General features: G+C 34.6%; 2 protein-coding genes across 4 annotated transcripts in view; one reads left to right on the top strand and one right to left on the bottom strand.

Moving 5' to 3' along the window:
- Nucleotides 1-9052, top strand: part of TTC23 (tetratricopeptide repeat domain 23) — a 106074-nt gene extending 97022 nt beyond the window's left edge. Inside the window, exon 9 of one of the 3 annotated variants that reach the window (XM_074234187.1) lies at nt 878-9052. In XM_074234187.1, coding sequence (XP_074090288.1) covers nt 878-992 — 115 coding nt within the window. In that variant the 3' untranslated portion in view covers nt 993-9052. The remainder of the gene's footprint in view (nt 1-877) is intronic. The other 2 variants (XM_074234186.1, XM_074234185.1) reach the window with 2 other exon arrangements.
- The window catches only part of SYNM (synemin), a 39787-nt gene continuing 31177 nt past the window's right edge, over nt 6887-15496 (bottom strand). The window contains exons 4-5 of the mRNA XM_074234183.1: nt 11051-13485; nt 6887-10057 (exon numbers count right to left, since the gene is read on the bottom strand). Of these exons, the coding sequence (XP_074090284.1) occupies nt 9704-10057; nt 11051-13485 (2789 nt within the window). The 3' untranslated portion in view covers nt 6887-9703. The remainder of the gene's footprint in view (nt 10058-11050; nt 13486-15496) is intronic.

Below are 15496 nucleotides of genomic sequence, written 5' to 3'. Positions count from 1 at the left end.
CCTTCTCTTTTGGAAAATTCCTTAAACTTCCGTTACTTACCCATAAGTTGTGCAGGATTATATCTTTTGAAATCCCAGGGACAAAATATTACCTTTGCCAATATTTTATCTGAAGAATTTAGCTCTTTGTTTTAAGTGATGTTTGTCCATCATTCTCAAGGAAGAATATGACATCAGGGGGTGGTGCCATGATGAGCAAGTGAATTGGATTTGAATGAGGTATTGCTATACTGTCACCAGCCTCACTTTCTCCTCCAGAGCCTTTTGGGTCTAGTGACCAGATGTGAATCAGGATAACTGGAGATGGCCCAGGATGCAAAGCAATCAGGTTTAAGTGACTTGCCCAAGATTACACAGCCAGTGTCATGTGTCAAGTATCTGAGGGCAGATTTGAACTCAGGTCTTTCTGACTCTAAGGCCGGTATTCTAACCACTGCACCACCTAACTGCCTTCTTTGCTTTTAAGTGACATCATAAGAATACTATAAGACTTTAATATTTCTCTTTATTCATAAAACAAAATGTTCAATGGAGAGCATTCTTGAATGTCCTGAACTTTCCTTTAGATCTTAAGGTTATATGTACTTCATGAAGAGCTTCATGAAGAGGAAATGAATTGAGGAGTTTTAAAAGCTCAATCTAATCTCTGACTTCCCTCCAAATCTTTTCCAGATAGGCTAGATGCCACATGAAAATTAGGAGAAAGATGTCTGTGTTTTAATACATTTGCCATGTTCTTGGCTTATTTACATAAGCTTCGGGAGCTGCTAGAAAAACAAAGTTAGTAATTAAAGATTGTATTAAATAAATCTTGTAAATTGTAAAGACAGTATTTACAGAAGAATTTTGCTTACCATGTTTCTCTTCTCTTTTGTAGGAATTCAGAGGGCATAGTCAAACAGAAACAATCTAATAAAGCAAGACCACCATTATGTGCTGCTGATCGACCACACACCATATTAGAAGGAACTAAGACAAATATACCTGACTGATATTTCTTACCTATCTTGGTGTGATTTGATTTTTGCTATACAACCAATTGTTAATGTTTTAGGTACCATGTGTACACTCTCCATCTGAAGAGTGAAGAGTGCAGTACAATCCAATGCCCATTTATTAAGTGCCTACTATGTGTGTAGCATTGTGCAGCAAAAGTTCTTTAAGAATGGTCTCATTGTCATAACATACACTGACAGGAAACAGTGACATAGTGAATTGCCCAGGGGTCATGTTTTAACAAATGACTATCTTAGGATAGCTTGGTGTTTTTATAAAGGACTTGGAACTACTTCAGAGTTTTGTTTTGTTTTTTCTCTGCTAATGGAAATTCTTTCTACCCAATCCTTTCAACATTAAAAACTGCCAAAGTAATAAAATAAAATGTTTTGAGCTTTAAGCTATAGCCATTTATGTACTTCATCCAATTGAACACATTAGCTTCTTGTACAGGTTTGGAGTTGGATTTGGAGCAATAAAAACCAGTAAAAATTTTTTTTTTTTACAAGAAGGCTATAGTGACTGAGAATGAATTGTAATAAAAAAAAGTAACTTGGAACTTGAAACTACCACTGTAGGAATGTACATGTGTTTTTCCCTTTAATAAATTCCTGACCTTAAGCTTATACTATGTTTGATTTAGAGAACTTGGAGAGGTTTTTGTGACAATGAAAAAGACTCAACTTTCAGGTGATATATTAGAACTTTTATTTGACTCAAATCTTTAATGTAGTCCCAAACTACATGCCTTCCCCTATCTCACCAAGCTGATCTGAAATGTGCTCTCAAACTCAGTAGCCTTTGCCAACCAAAAAGCATTAAAGATTATGGTGAATGTCCCTTCTCCTCTGCACACTAGTTTAGGGACTTTAGTACATAGTAATTTTAGGGGAGCTATCTATTAATTAGCATTCCATAATGCTGCCCCAGATACCTGGAGAAAACTTTGCCTTTATTCCCAGAAATTGGATATCCACAGGACTTCCTGTCACCTTAAGAAGGCTGCAGAAACTTTTAATTTGCATATCTTTCTTTTTCTTGTCTGCACTAAGTAGTAGTAAGTAAAATAAACATTACTTTTCCAGGTTTTAGAGAGATGAGAAGAAGAATCATTGGTGAGTAGATAACTTTTCCCCCTAAATCCTAAGGGGATAAAGAGACCCAATACTAGAATGATGTCATTGGTTTTAAGGAAAGTAATTAATTACTCTATGACTAGAGCTAGAAAAAAATACAAAAGAGGAGAGAAACTCTTCCTAGAAAAAGATAAAGTAGAAGAGAGACAGCTGAAGCAAAAGGTTCACTCATTTGTCATGCACTTCTTTTTTTTTTTTTAATTTTTGCAAGGCAAATGGTGTTAAGTGGCTTGCCCAAGGCCACATAGCTAGGTAATTATTAAGTGTCTGAGGCTGGACCTGAACTCAGGTACTCCCGACTCCAGGGCCAGTGCTCTATCTGCTCCACTACCTAGGAGCCCCTCTCATGTACTTCTGATGTGGACTTCACATTATCTCTTCTCCCCCCCCCAATCCAGAACCGCCAACTTTTAACTCCTCACTCTAGAAGGAAAAGTAAAGGAGATATGACAGGATTAGTGAGATAGAGAGAGGTAAAATAGCAAGTACAAATCTAAAAGTCTTCAATAAAGTCTCTTGAAGTCTGCTTTGAAGTCCAGAATGTCCATGAAAATTATCCAATCTTGGTTCAGAAGAACATAGGGAGATTGATTCAGTGTTGGTGACTCCGGATTTTTGAGATCTAATCTTACCTAGCCCAATCTTAGAATCTAAGACCTGCACCAACTTCAAGGCCTCCTGGTTCCATTTCAAACTAGCTCTGAATCTTGTAGCCTTAGTTCTTTTGTAAGTAATGAAATTCAGGGAGGAAGCACTAGAAGTAACAAATTCATTCTATTTCTTAAAATTCCCATTTGTGTAATGGTAATAATGGTTTATTTTTCCTTCTACATCTTTTTCTCACTTGGTTTAACTCTGGATGTGGACTTTAAAGAAATTAATCTCCTCATACACTAATTTTTTTCTTTTCCTTTTCTTCTATATTATCAGAATTCTACATGGAAAAGATCTGAGTTCATATAAATCAATCTTAATCTCATGAACCCTTTTTCAATCTACTTGTCACCCATCCCATCCTCTGTTTGAACACTTCCAAAGATGGTAGCATTACTTCTCAAAATAATAGTTCCTTTATCCTCTCACTAATTTTTCTCATTTCTCACAGCCTTGTGTCCTTTCCATGTTATCCCCCTTCTTTTCTTTCATACCCTTGTTTCTATTCATCTCTTCTTTGTCCAGATTTTCCTCCTCCCTTTTACACTTCTAGGAAAAAATAAATTGTCCTACACAAATCTTCAGATAGATTTCTCTAAAACAAGGAAATCCCTAGAGGGCTATCTTTACCCATCTTTTCCCTCTCACAAAGGCTGTGTTTTGCTTGTATTTGGATGTTTCCCAGCCTTTTCCCAGTAGACAGCTTCTACTAGTGTTACTTTTCCCTTCCTTCTCTGAACCAGATGTCAGGGTTGTGAGCTTTTTTTTTAGAGGTTGATCAGATCAATAAGACTCAGTAACTAAATTTTTATCTCTTTTAGTTTCAAGTATGGCACAATACTGAGAAAAACAAAATCATACAAATTTATTTTCATTCCTTAATAATAGGAATTGGAAGAAGGCAATGAGAAAAAATAAGAGCACAAAATACCAGTAAGTTGTATGTTGCATTATAAAATTACACAAATGCAACTTGCATGCATATCCTTAATTCGACAAGCTATTTTCCAATTACTCTAATCTTAAAAGAAAAAGCCTCCATTAGCAAACTTCTATGATGCTATGATTATTCTTTTAAGTATTGTTTTTTTTGTCTTAGTTGCTAATCCAGAGTTGTATTAGAGAGACCAGTGTTGCTAATATAGACCTAAGCTCAGAAACCAAAAAATTCTGTGCAAGAAAACTAGTTTATTTATTTTTAACTTTTAAATTATTTGATTTTGTTTTAACTGAAATCTGCAGTACATATTTAAAGCTGGGAAAATGCTATTTCATTTTCTATATTTGCTCTGAGACTAAAATAGGCACACACTGTAACTGATCTTGTTTTCATTCAACAAACATCTGAATGCCTACTGTGTGCAAGATATGCAACAAGTTTAGAATCTTAAACAACTTGTGAAACTTCATACATTAGAGAAATTTTTTTTCAAATTGACATGTGCTTACAGAAATTGTAATTGTGTGAAATGACATTAAATGAATTCTAAGCACAATTTGTACATTTGACTATAGGTGTCCAAGTACAGTTGATATGAGGAAATATTTTTCTAAACATTTTTATAGACTTTATGACCTTTATTGCTGTTGTTAGTTGAGATGACCTAGTTTCTCATGACAGTCAGATCAATGTAATAAATGAAATTATGGCAATGTTTAGCATTGCCTCTATTACTTTATCAATTCTACTGATAGGAAAAGAAAGAGATAATCTAAGAATTCCAAATGAAGTGCCAAGGATTATAACCCTTTATTCATTCTGAAAGACACATATTGAGCATCAACTCATAAATCCAAGACAAAAATTAAATTAGTTAGACCAAAGAAAATGCTTTTGTTGTAATTCTCTGGACACTTAAGGGAGGAAAAAATTCTACTTTGTCTAGGCAGGTAATTGGCTGCATTTTTCCATTCATCTGTGACTACAGAAAAAAATTACCTTGGGGCTAGAAGGGGGACCTAGATGTCTCCAAATATAGACAATTTGTTAAACAAGTCTTGCAGACATCCATAACAGATTCCAAGTATGTTCTTCTCATTTTATACTTAAACATTCCAACCAATCTTAAGTAACCTTTTTTTTTGCAAGGTAAATGGAGTTAAGTGGCTTGCCCAAGGCCACACAGCTAGGTAATAAGTGTCTGAGGCCGAATTTGAACTCAGGGACTCCTGACTTCAAGGCTGGTGTTCTATCCACTGCACCACCTAGCTGCCCCAGTAACATTTTTTTTTAAATGATAAATCTTTTATAATTTAGGAGAACTGGATAATCAACTAAATATCCTGAGTACATGCAATAGAAATCAGGGTTCAGCCTCTTAAAGGGCTTCCACTGTAATTAGAAAATGAAACATTTAAATCCCAACAATTGCTTTAAAAATCATTTGACTGGGTGACTGAATATGTAGCATAGGTATAGGCAACAACAGAAAATCTGTTGGGTTTAAATTTTAAAAAATGTGAAATCTGAACTATCTTATCAGAACTCTTTTTTTTGGATCCTTGAAGAAGAAATATTTTGTAGTGAATTCATCATATAATATCACCTACTATAAAACTCATCTTCTTTATGGTTGTTTTTGTGCAATCAGAAAGAAAATAAAATCACTGTCAGTGCCCACCACTCCCTAAATTCCAAGCCTTCATAGAACACACTGTCCTAAATGGAGCCTGTGAACCCATTTTCAGTTATTTATCAATACTGCAATATTAATAGATAGTCAAGGGTTATAGTGGTAAAGGGTTTTTTTTGGTTTGTTTTAAATTTTTTTAAAGATCTGAATGTGTTAGGAACCTAATGAGGAAACTCCTACACATTCAGTTCAGTACCTGCTCAGTTCTTGGAGAGTTTCCTGGAGGCAGGAAAAGGTTAAATGACTTCATCCACCACCGCACAGCCTGTCTGTCAGTACTTCAATTCAGATTGCTCTGACTCCAAGCTTGGCTTTCTATCAAGGATGCACCATCTTCCCAAGCCCTGCCTTTATGCAGTAATTTTAAGACTTTTTAAAAACTATGAGTCTAAGTGAAACAAGCATTCCATTTGGACTCTCTTCTGAAAGGTTTACAGCTATATTGATACATTTCATTTTGAAGTTTCTTCATGTTAGTTCTTTCCCAAATTCACCCTATTTGGCAACCTCTGAGTAACTAAATCTGGCTCAAAAACTCATATTTTAAGTTTATTTAGTGTTTATACATTATTTTGAATGGATTGAGACTTCTAAATATCATTCACCCAAGCCATGAATATTTACTGCAATAACAACATTTTACATGACCACATGCACTTAGTAAATTACTTTAATTATAGTTTAACAATAAGAACAAAAAAAATCTTTGAAAAGCATTCTCTTTGATATCAATATGAATGACCTCTCATTATAATTTTGGCCCTAGGGAATTCTTTTATTGTTTAGTGTTAGATTTTCATTTAACTCTCATCACTCCTGATGTATTTTTCCCTAACTGAATGCAGGTTCTTCTAATACTGGAAGAGATACATAAGGCTCATAATAACAGCTAATCTGAAAAATGGTTTCTAAATATGCTCTTCAGAGGTTTTTTGTGGTTTAATGTTATATACTTCAAATAATCACAGGTTAAGTCTACATAGTGTCAGATAAATTTATTGCAAAGTGAAAAGTTCATTAGGTCAGTGTTCTATTTTGCCTGAACATTGCAAAATTGTAGGCTTCACTCATTTTGGGGTATATATGTGTGTGTATGCATGTGTTTAATGAAATTGACTGTTCTTTTGAATAAATTGCCTTGATGTAATTTGTGTTGGCTACACTAAGGTGTTGTGCTATATGGTCATGTTAAACTAGGCATGAGGTGTTTTTAAGTGTTCTTAAGTAATAAGGAAAAATAACAGTAGCATTCATGTTTCTCCTGTAAATTGCCAACCCTACCACCATTTAAGGTTGTTTCTTTTTTTCACTTCAACTTCAGGAATAATATTCTTTAAAGTCTGCTTTGGAATAACTAAATGTATCCTGTCATTTTTAAAATAAACTTATACCTGGAAGATGGTCTGTTAAAAGTGTCGTATAAGTAAAAAAACTTAAGACAGAAATGATTTCAGCTAGCAATAAAACTGTCATGATGGTTATTTTATGAAAAATTCTGACCAATATTTTGATTACAATTACATATTGTTATTTAATTCCTGGTGACAGGGGAGATAGTGTGGCAAAATGAAAAACAGCACTGAGATTGTAGTCAAGAGATCTGGCATCTAGAAGATCCTAATTCCGGTTCTACTTCTGCTTTGCCCCCTAGATGACATGTGGCAAGTTTTTGACTTTACTGACTTTCATTTTTATCATCTACCAAATGATGGGATAGAATTAAGTGGTCTTGTTAGCTTTAAATCCTATGATTCTCTGGTGAAAAAAAGAGAATGCAAAAAAATACTGCAATTCAAATTAGTTATTTTTCTCTACTTCCATTTATACAGAAAGGTTCTTTTTTTAAAAAAAGACCATCTTAAAAGCTAGACTTCATTTAATGTGAAACTCCCCATAATATGCAGATTAAATTAGGATAAATAACTTAATCTTACTGTTTCAGCTGCCCAAAAATCATTCTAACAGAATACCTGAAAATGATTAAAAGTCTGATTTCCATGATTATTCATAAATTTTAGATTTCAATATTTGATTGTAAATCTAATTTGAAATCCAATTACAATTTGGCACTGAAGTTGAAATTGCCCTTAACACTTTATTCCTAATATCTTACTCCTATCCAACACAGTTGATTGCATGCACCAATGCAAAAGGCACAGGAGGATATACAAAAGGAAAAGCAAAAGGAAATAGGAAGATAATTGTATCAATCTCTTGATTGTTTTTCTTGATGTTAAGCTTACTGCTATAGATATTTTATGAGATACCCTTGTGCCTTTAAATCTAGCAACTTTTAAATCATATCATTAGAGCACTTAGCATATATTTATCTTCACTGTATATTATCCATACACAAATACATCTCTTAAAATCTGTAACAGGGAGCATTTCTAATACTACTACGTCAATCCCCAGTTGAGTCTATACTGCACTGTAATCTAGGAACTGCTGCCAATTCCTCTCTCATAACCCATCCACCCCCCAAAAAAACCTTTTTTGTACTTTTTTTTACCATACACTATCTACTTTCCTGAACAGAATTCTTAATTACTATTTATTTCTCAAACTACAAAATCCCCAACAAGGATTTCTACTTTTTATACATTTTTAAGTTAGTAAAGGAAAAGATCTGAGTAATGGTATTGAAAGAGGTTTGCCATTTGATTATCATTTCTTTAAGGTAGAATATTTTACTTTTTACAACTATAGTACAGATCTTTCACATAATGTTTCGTTTCCACATTTGTATCATTTTGATCATGTTACATATGATGCCATAGATTCATGTCATATATATTTTAGATTAATATCAATATAATTTGACAGCATCCCAAACTTCCTTCTACACAAATAATTATAATTCACATTTATATAGCATATTCTTCTTCAAAGTCTTTTCCTCACAAAAATTTTTTAGTACATATAATCTTCATTTGATAGATGATAAAACTTTAATTTACCATTACATCTCTTTCTGAAGGTTACTTAGCTAAAAAAAAGTAGCAATATGGAGAATTTAACCCTAGTCTCCTGTTTCCAAATCTAATGGTACTATGCTACTTTTTTTTTAACACATTGTTTATATATACTCATGTTATAGGTGTATTTACTCTGTAATTACATCAGAATCCCCTTTGTACCCCTTATTTCCCCAGTGTGTGTTTGATGAATTATACTGAATTAATTAACTAGATTATAAATCCTTGCACGCAGGGACAATGTTTTCATTCATCTGTCTTCCCTAGCACAAAGTAGATTTTTAGTAAATACTTCTTGGTTTGAATATGAAGAGCTATTAACTTCACACAAATAAAGAGAAGTTTAAGCATATAATTTGAACTGAGTTTTTTCCTATCCTAGGATTATAAATGGAATTGGCAACACAAGGCTACAAAATAAACATTTTGGCTGTCTTTATGCTCCCTGAATACCCCATACACTACCAACTTGAAATAAGACTGATTCTACAATCTATACATATAACTAGTCTTTCAGTTCCTTAAAGTTTTACAATACAGAATAGGCTTATTGACTAAAAATATTATAATAGAATATTTGGTTGGTCACTCTATAAATAAATATGACATTTTTAAAGTAAGGAAAATTGAAATCTGTTGGTTCATTATCCTAGGATAGAATTTTCCTTTTATGGAAAATTAAATGTTTTCCTGTAAATACTGAACTCAACAATTCATCCTTTTTCTGTTATACTCATCAGTTAATAATTCTTTTTTTCTGTAAAACCACTAAGACTAAAAGTGCAATGTCTCTTGCTAAGACTAAAAGTGCAATGTCTCTTGCAAAAGAGACTCGAGCTAATTGTTTATTTTTCCTAGAATGTTAGCTTATGTGATATTAGCACATGCAAATGATTTCAACTCTAAATATTATTTTAAAATAGTTATTCTTAAGTATCTTATTACAAATAAGAGCTTTTCATTTGAATGTTTGATAATTCCATAGCCAAGGATAAAATTAATAAACTATCTTGGGTAATGGACAGAAAACTCTAGTTAAAAAACTCTTAAGATTGGAAAAAGTCATTTTTCAAAATTTTCAAAATTCCAAAATATGTTACATATTAAATATGACTACTCCATGACGATTCATGAAGTAAATTTAAAATGTTTGGAGCTCTCTTTTTGAATTAACTTTTGCAATAAAAAGGGTTTAGGATCAGCAAACTCAACTGGTGAATCCCTTTGAAAAATAAGCCAATTTGAACTATCCCTGTGTGGGTTAAGGTACTGTATAAGATACTATTGAAACAATCTGTTTGAATTTTCAAAACCAGTGTCCATCATTCTCTTCTTCCTCTTCCTCCTTATCTAGATAGAGGAGAGCAATTTTCTTTTCATCAGAAATCACTGACCTTTGGTCTACCATTCTCTGCAGCTGTACTGTTTTATCAAACATAACCTTCTCTGGGACTTGCTTGCCTTGAGCCTGATTATCTCCAGCAGCAGAAATCTGAAAACCCATACTTGCTTCTTTGTCCTTTTTGCTTTCAATGTCTTTCCAGTCACCATCGTCAGGCACAATGTGAACTTTTGCTTCCTTTCTTGTGGGAAAGAAAATGGTAGTTTCTTGTGTGCCTCTAGCAGCACTGGCAGCCTCTTCTCTATTAGTCACATCCATCTGAAAAGTAAATGAAGTTTCTTTGGGTCCCAGTTTAATATATTGTGGAGACTGACTTCTCTTGCCTAACTGTTCTGGTTCAGAGATGTCACCTGGACCAGTCAGTGTAAAAGTTTTAAAAATGAACCCATGAAAGATAATTTCTTCATTGGACTGAGTTTCTGTGGGTTTGCCACACAGTTAGATAATTATTAAGTGTCTGAGGCTGGATTTGAACCCAGGTACTCCTGACTCCAGGACCGGTGCTTTAACCACTGCACCACCTAGCTGCCCCCCCCCAAAGTTACTTCTGCTACTGATATATCACCTGCACATTAAATGATTGATACAAATTTTCAGAAGCTATTTTTCTCAGACACAAGAACCTCTTTCCAATGTAATTTGTAAATTCTTATGGATCTGTTTGTATCAGAGGAACCAACTGTGTGAGAAATGGCTCCAGATTTACTACATTCTATATGATAAGAAATTGGTCCATGAAAAATTATCTGTTCAGTTGTCTGAAACTCTTGGAGACTAATTCTAATGTGCCTGATTGATGGACTATCTGATGACTCATCTATTTGAGAATTATCTACTTTGAAGCTGAATTTCCTTTTATTAGAGCTCCAGAGGGGCACTGAAAATAATCTCTTCATGATGTACTTCTTTGGGGTGTAATTTAAGGAGCCCCGTAGAACTCTGAGTACAGCCCTTCTGTCTGGGAATGATTTCTGGCTCTTCCAAATTTACCTGCTTCAGAAATGGACCCATGTAAAATAACTATTTGATTAATATGAAGTTGTTTGGAACCTAATAAAAATTGCCCTAAAGGGTTGTTTAGTGTCTTTGGGAAACTATTACTAAGACCTTCTGTACCACCCAGTTCTTGAGATATAGAGAAATGATTTCCTCAGCCAAATGATTTTCTTTTAAACCAAACTTAGAATGTCTCAAAGACCTACTAGGACTTTGGGAGCCCTCCAACTAATTAAGCTGTCCTTCCATACTTACCTTTACCACTTCTGAAGTGGGTCCTTCATAAAAGATTTGCTCTGTCCTCCGAATTTCAGTAGGGCCTATTTTAATATGCCTTACAGACTGGTTTATGTCCTCTAAGACAGGTGATTGAGCAAAACCTCTTGGGCTGCTAACTTCCACAGTTGCAGAAACTGGACCTTGGGAAAAAATGTGTTCAGCAGTATAATGTTCTCCTCCAACATTGTCTCTCTCACAAGATGAACTGTATGTTTCTCTACTGGCCCAATGCTTGGATTTAAGACTGGAACCGGAAACTTCTAAACCATCTTTACTATCTGGGCTTTCAGGTGCCTGGGCTTGGTGTTTTTCAAAACTATCTAGAACTGCCGAATGCAATATTTTCTCTCCTTTGCTAGAGTTGTCTTTACTTAGTTGTTCCAGATCAAACTGATTTGCATCAAGGGTTTCTGAGAGATTGACTTCAGCAACAATTGTGACTGATCTACCATCAGTGGTTTTCTCGAATTTTTTAACTGAAATATTGCCAGTATCTCCCTGACTCTCCTTAGTTAAGACAGACAGCTCCTCTCTCACACTTTCAGGGAGGCTCCCTTCCAATTGTCCAATTGTCTCTACCAACTGATGTTTGGGATCTTTGGAGAAAAGTTCCTTAATTGAGGTCTGGAATTCATGGGGTATTTTAATTTCTTTTTCAATGACAATAGATTCAGCATGCAATTCATCACCTTTTGGGTATTTCTTCTGGTGCCTGGAAGCCACATCCTCTTCTGGAGAAAAGATTTCTGATGTACTTGAAAATTCATCTCCAGGCAAATTGTTTCTCTTTCTCCTTTTCTCTGTGCTCTGTGAAACTTCATCTTGCCAAGAATACTTGATAGTTGATTCTTCCTCAACATGAATTTGCCCATAGACTGAGTCTTCATCTTTGTCATGACCCCCAGAGTATTCATCCGGAGTAGAAACAAAGTATCTCTGCTCTCCTTCAGAGTCACCTGCTTCGGTTACTTCTTCAAATTGAGTTACAATCTGATGAGGTTGCTTTGTCGTTTTAAACTGATTACTTGAGGAGGTCCTTGTTTCTTCATTACCTTCCTCATCACTATAATGCCTTTCAAAGCCAAGAGAGACATCATCTACTTCCTCTACCTCAAATGGTGTTGAAAAATCTGTCTTCTCATCAGTTACATATCCTAGTGGTTCTTCAACAATCTCAACATTAACTACTTTTGCTCTCCCTTCTCTTCCTTTCAGACCAAGTTTTATTATATCTCCAATCATGCTTTCTGCCGATTTCCCTTTAATCTCTACTTCCTTAGTACCTTTACTTAAAAGATGCTTCAGGCTGTCTTCATCTGAAACATCTATCTCTTCAAGCAATTTAGACTCCACAATAATCTCAGTCTTTGCCTTCCCATCACCAGGAAGTTCTTTCCTTTCAAAGTAAGTGACTTTTGTATCTAGAGAAGAACCAGCAGATGTTTCCAAGTCAGAAGGCTGCACAAACTGCTGAAGAATACTGGAAACAATATTTTCTGCTATAGTTTTTCTTGTGGAGTCATCTTTTGTGGAATCTACAGCATCACTGGCATCTACCTTGAACTTCAAACCTCTCTCTTCTGTCCATTTAGCTTTACTATCACCCTCATCCTGTTTTGGAAATGTTTGTGCATTTTTTACATCTTTTATATCTTGTGGTGCTTTTCCATGCCCTTGCCCCTCAAAGCTAACAGGTATCTGTATTTCCCTTTTTTCTCCAAATATTGAAGTTCTCTCTTTGGTTGATTCACTTCCTTTAGCCTTTCCCTTCAATTGTATACTTTCCCTCTCTCTTGCTTCTTTATCTAATTTAGTCATTTCTTCCCATCTTAAATTTCTTTCCTCAGAGGCCTTTTCTTTAGAATCAAATATCTTCTCTTCTTGTCTTGGTTTAGTCAGTTCTATTTTATGTTTTCTCTCCTCTGTTTTCTTTCCCTGAAGAACATTAACTTCATGTGATCGAGTGCTTGTAGACGTACTCATCCTTACATCTTTATGTTGCTGACTTGGACTTTGAGCACTTGTTGATTCTTTGGTTAAATATGTGGTGACACTACTACTACTTTCTGTTTTCTGTCTGTCAGGAATCACTTTCACCTGAGATTCTGCACTTCTCAAAAGGTCATGTGTTGCAGGAAGCATTTTGAGATCACTATCATCTTTTGCAGTTCTTTCATATGAGATTTCTTGTCTTGAAGTGGAAGAGGAAGAATATTTTGGACCCAGGAAATCTTTTCTTGGAACTCTTCCAGTTACTATTGTTGCCTGTGGTCCAAAGAATGTTGATCTATTTGAATATGGTGCTGAGAAGTTTTTATTTGATGAAGTTATTTTCTCCCTGGAAAATATATTCCTTTTGTTTTCTCTTTGTAATATTGAATTGGTATACTGGCATGATGCATTCCTGAATTCTGCAGAAATTAAGTAGAAAATGCATTAAAATTATTATAGTCATAATACTATTTATTTTAAAAAGCACTATGATACCAAAAAATCAATATAATGCTATGTGAGTCAAGTTTAGTATTTCAAAAACAGAGACAAATCTCTACACTAAGATGTTCTCTCTACAGAGTTTACTAAATAATATACAAACTATGTGAATATATTCACAGGAGGGGATGTCTAACTGTAACTTTGGGGACACTCACCTTTGTTTAGTTTGGAAAGTAAGCTTACTTAATTGTTCCATAATGTTGGCACCTTTATACAATAATAATTCAACCACAAAATGGTTCACAGATTCTTAGGCCTGTGTAATTTTATACTGAATTGGACAAATAGAACTAAAGTCTCTCATAGATGTGCCAATTTTGAGTAAGTTAAGAAAGACAAACACAGGCCTTAGTAGAATTCCTCTGGAGTCCACATACACTCATGGATATTCCATAGTCACTCTTATCTGCTTTTCTCTCTCTGTATATACCTCTTACCACTAGAGCAGGGATAGCAGAATGGGGAGGAAATACTAAAAAACCTATATCAATGCAAACATTTTCTTTCTCTTTTTCCTAAAACATATCCAGATCCTGCTTATCCTTTAAAAATAAAGTTCTCAAGACTGCTCAAAGTCTATTATATCTGTCCCGAGTTCACTTCAAGAATCATAATCTATATTTGCTATCTACTTCACTATCCACTTTACTCTTCAGCTCCCAGAAGTTTAGCATCCATCACCACCATTCTTCCTGAAATTACTTTCTTTGATGTCACATTATCTTCTTATTTGTCAAACTCCATGACCTATTCTCAAACCTCATCTTCCTTAACAACTCTAGCATTTAAAATTATTGTTTCTCACCTTACTAAAACTTTCCTCCTTCAGCTTCACCAATAAGGCTTTTCTTGGTTTCCCTGTTACCTGACAGATCTTTTGCTGGATATCTTGTTTTCCTGTATGCTAACTGAAGATGTCTCCAGAAAGTTTTGTCCTTAGCCTTCTCTTTTTTCTCTAAACTCCCTTTTAGTGATGATCTCATCCACTAACACTGCTTCAATTATACTATTTATGAATACAACTCAAAAATCTACAGATCTAAGCCCACTCTCTCTGTGCTGCTAAAATCTCATTCCTAACAATCTACTGGTCACAGAATCATAAGATCATAGATCTGTAACTGAAAAGAAATGTGGAGTTTATTGAATTAAACTCCTTATTTTACAGATGAAGAAAACTGAGATATAGGGAAATTAAGTAACTTATCCAGAGTCACGCAGATACCAAGTGAAATGAGGTGAGATTTGAGCTCAGTCTTCCTAGGTTCTTTCTAATCTATTGCTCTACCAACTTCATCATACTGCCTTGGTCATCTCAACCAAGATATCCCACGGAAATGTCAAACTTAATTATTATATATATCCCAAACCAAATCATCTTCCCTAAATCTTCTCTCAGCTTCCCTATTTCTATTGATGACAGGATTGTTCTGCCTTCTACCAAGGCTCAGAATCTCAGTTATCTTTGATTTCTTCTAATTCATTCATCATATCTTGTCAACTATCAAGTCTCATCAATCTGACTCCATAAAAATTCCTGCATTTCCTGATTCCTTTTCAATTCTCACTGTACTTTTAATATACCTTAGAGCTTTAATGTACCTTAGGCAGACTCCAATAGAAATCTCCAAATGAGAGTCTAGAGTATAGACTCTGTTGTATACAACTCAGCCTTCACAGAACTACTTGATATAATCTTCCTAATGTACACATCTACCTATGCTTGAAAATCAGTGATTCCCTTTTACCTATTGGATGCAATGTAAACTGCTTGGCCTAACATTTGAGACCCAACTTACTGACTTCAACTGATTTCTCTAGTTTTATTTAATTTGATTTTCCATTCCAGTCAAATTGCACCTCTCTTCATTCACACAATGACTAGTATACACATTACCTTCTCCTTTTCTAATTTCTCTCTTTCTA

The sequence above is a fragment of the Macrotis lagotis genome, chromosome 4 (assembly GCF_037893015.1).
Source record: "Macrotis lagotis isolate mMagLag1 chromosome 4, bilby.v1.9.chrom.fasta, whole genome shotgun sequence".
NCBI lineage: Eukaryota > Metazoa > Chordata > Mammalia > Peramelemorphia > Peramelidae > Macrotis > Macrotis lagotis.
The sequence above is the reverse complement of the archived record's forward strand: the minus strand, read 5'-3'. Positions and strand labels throughout refer to the sequence as shown.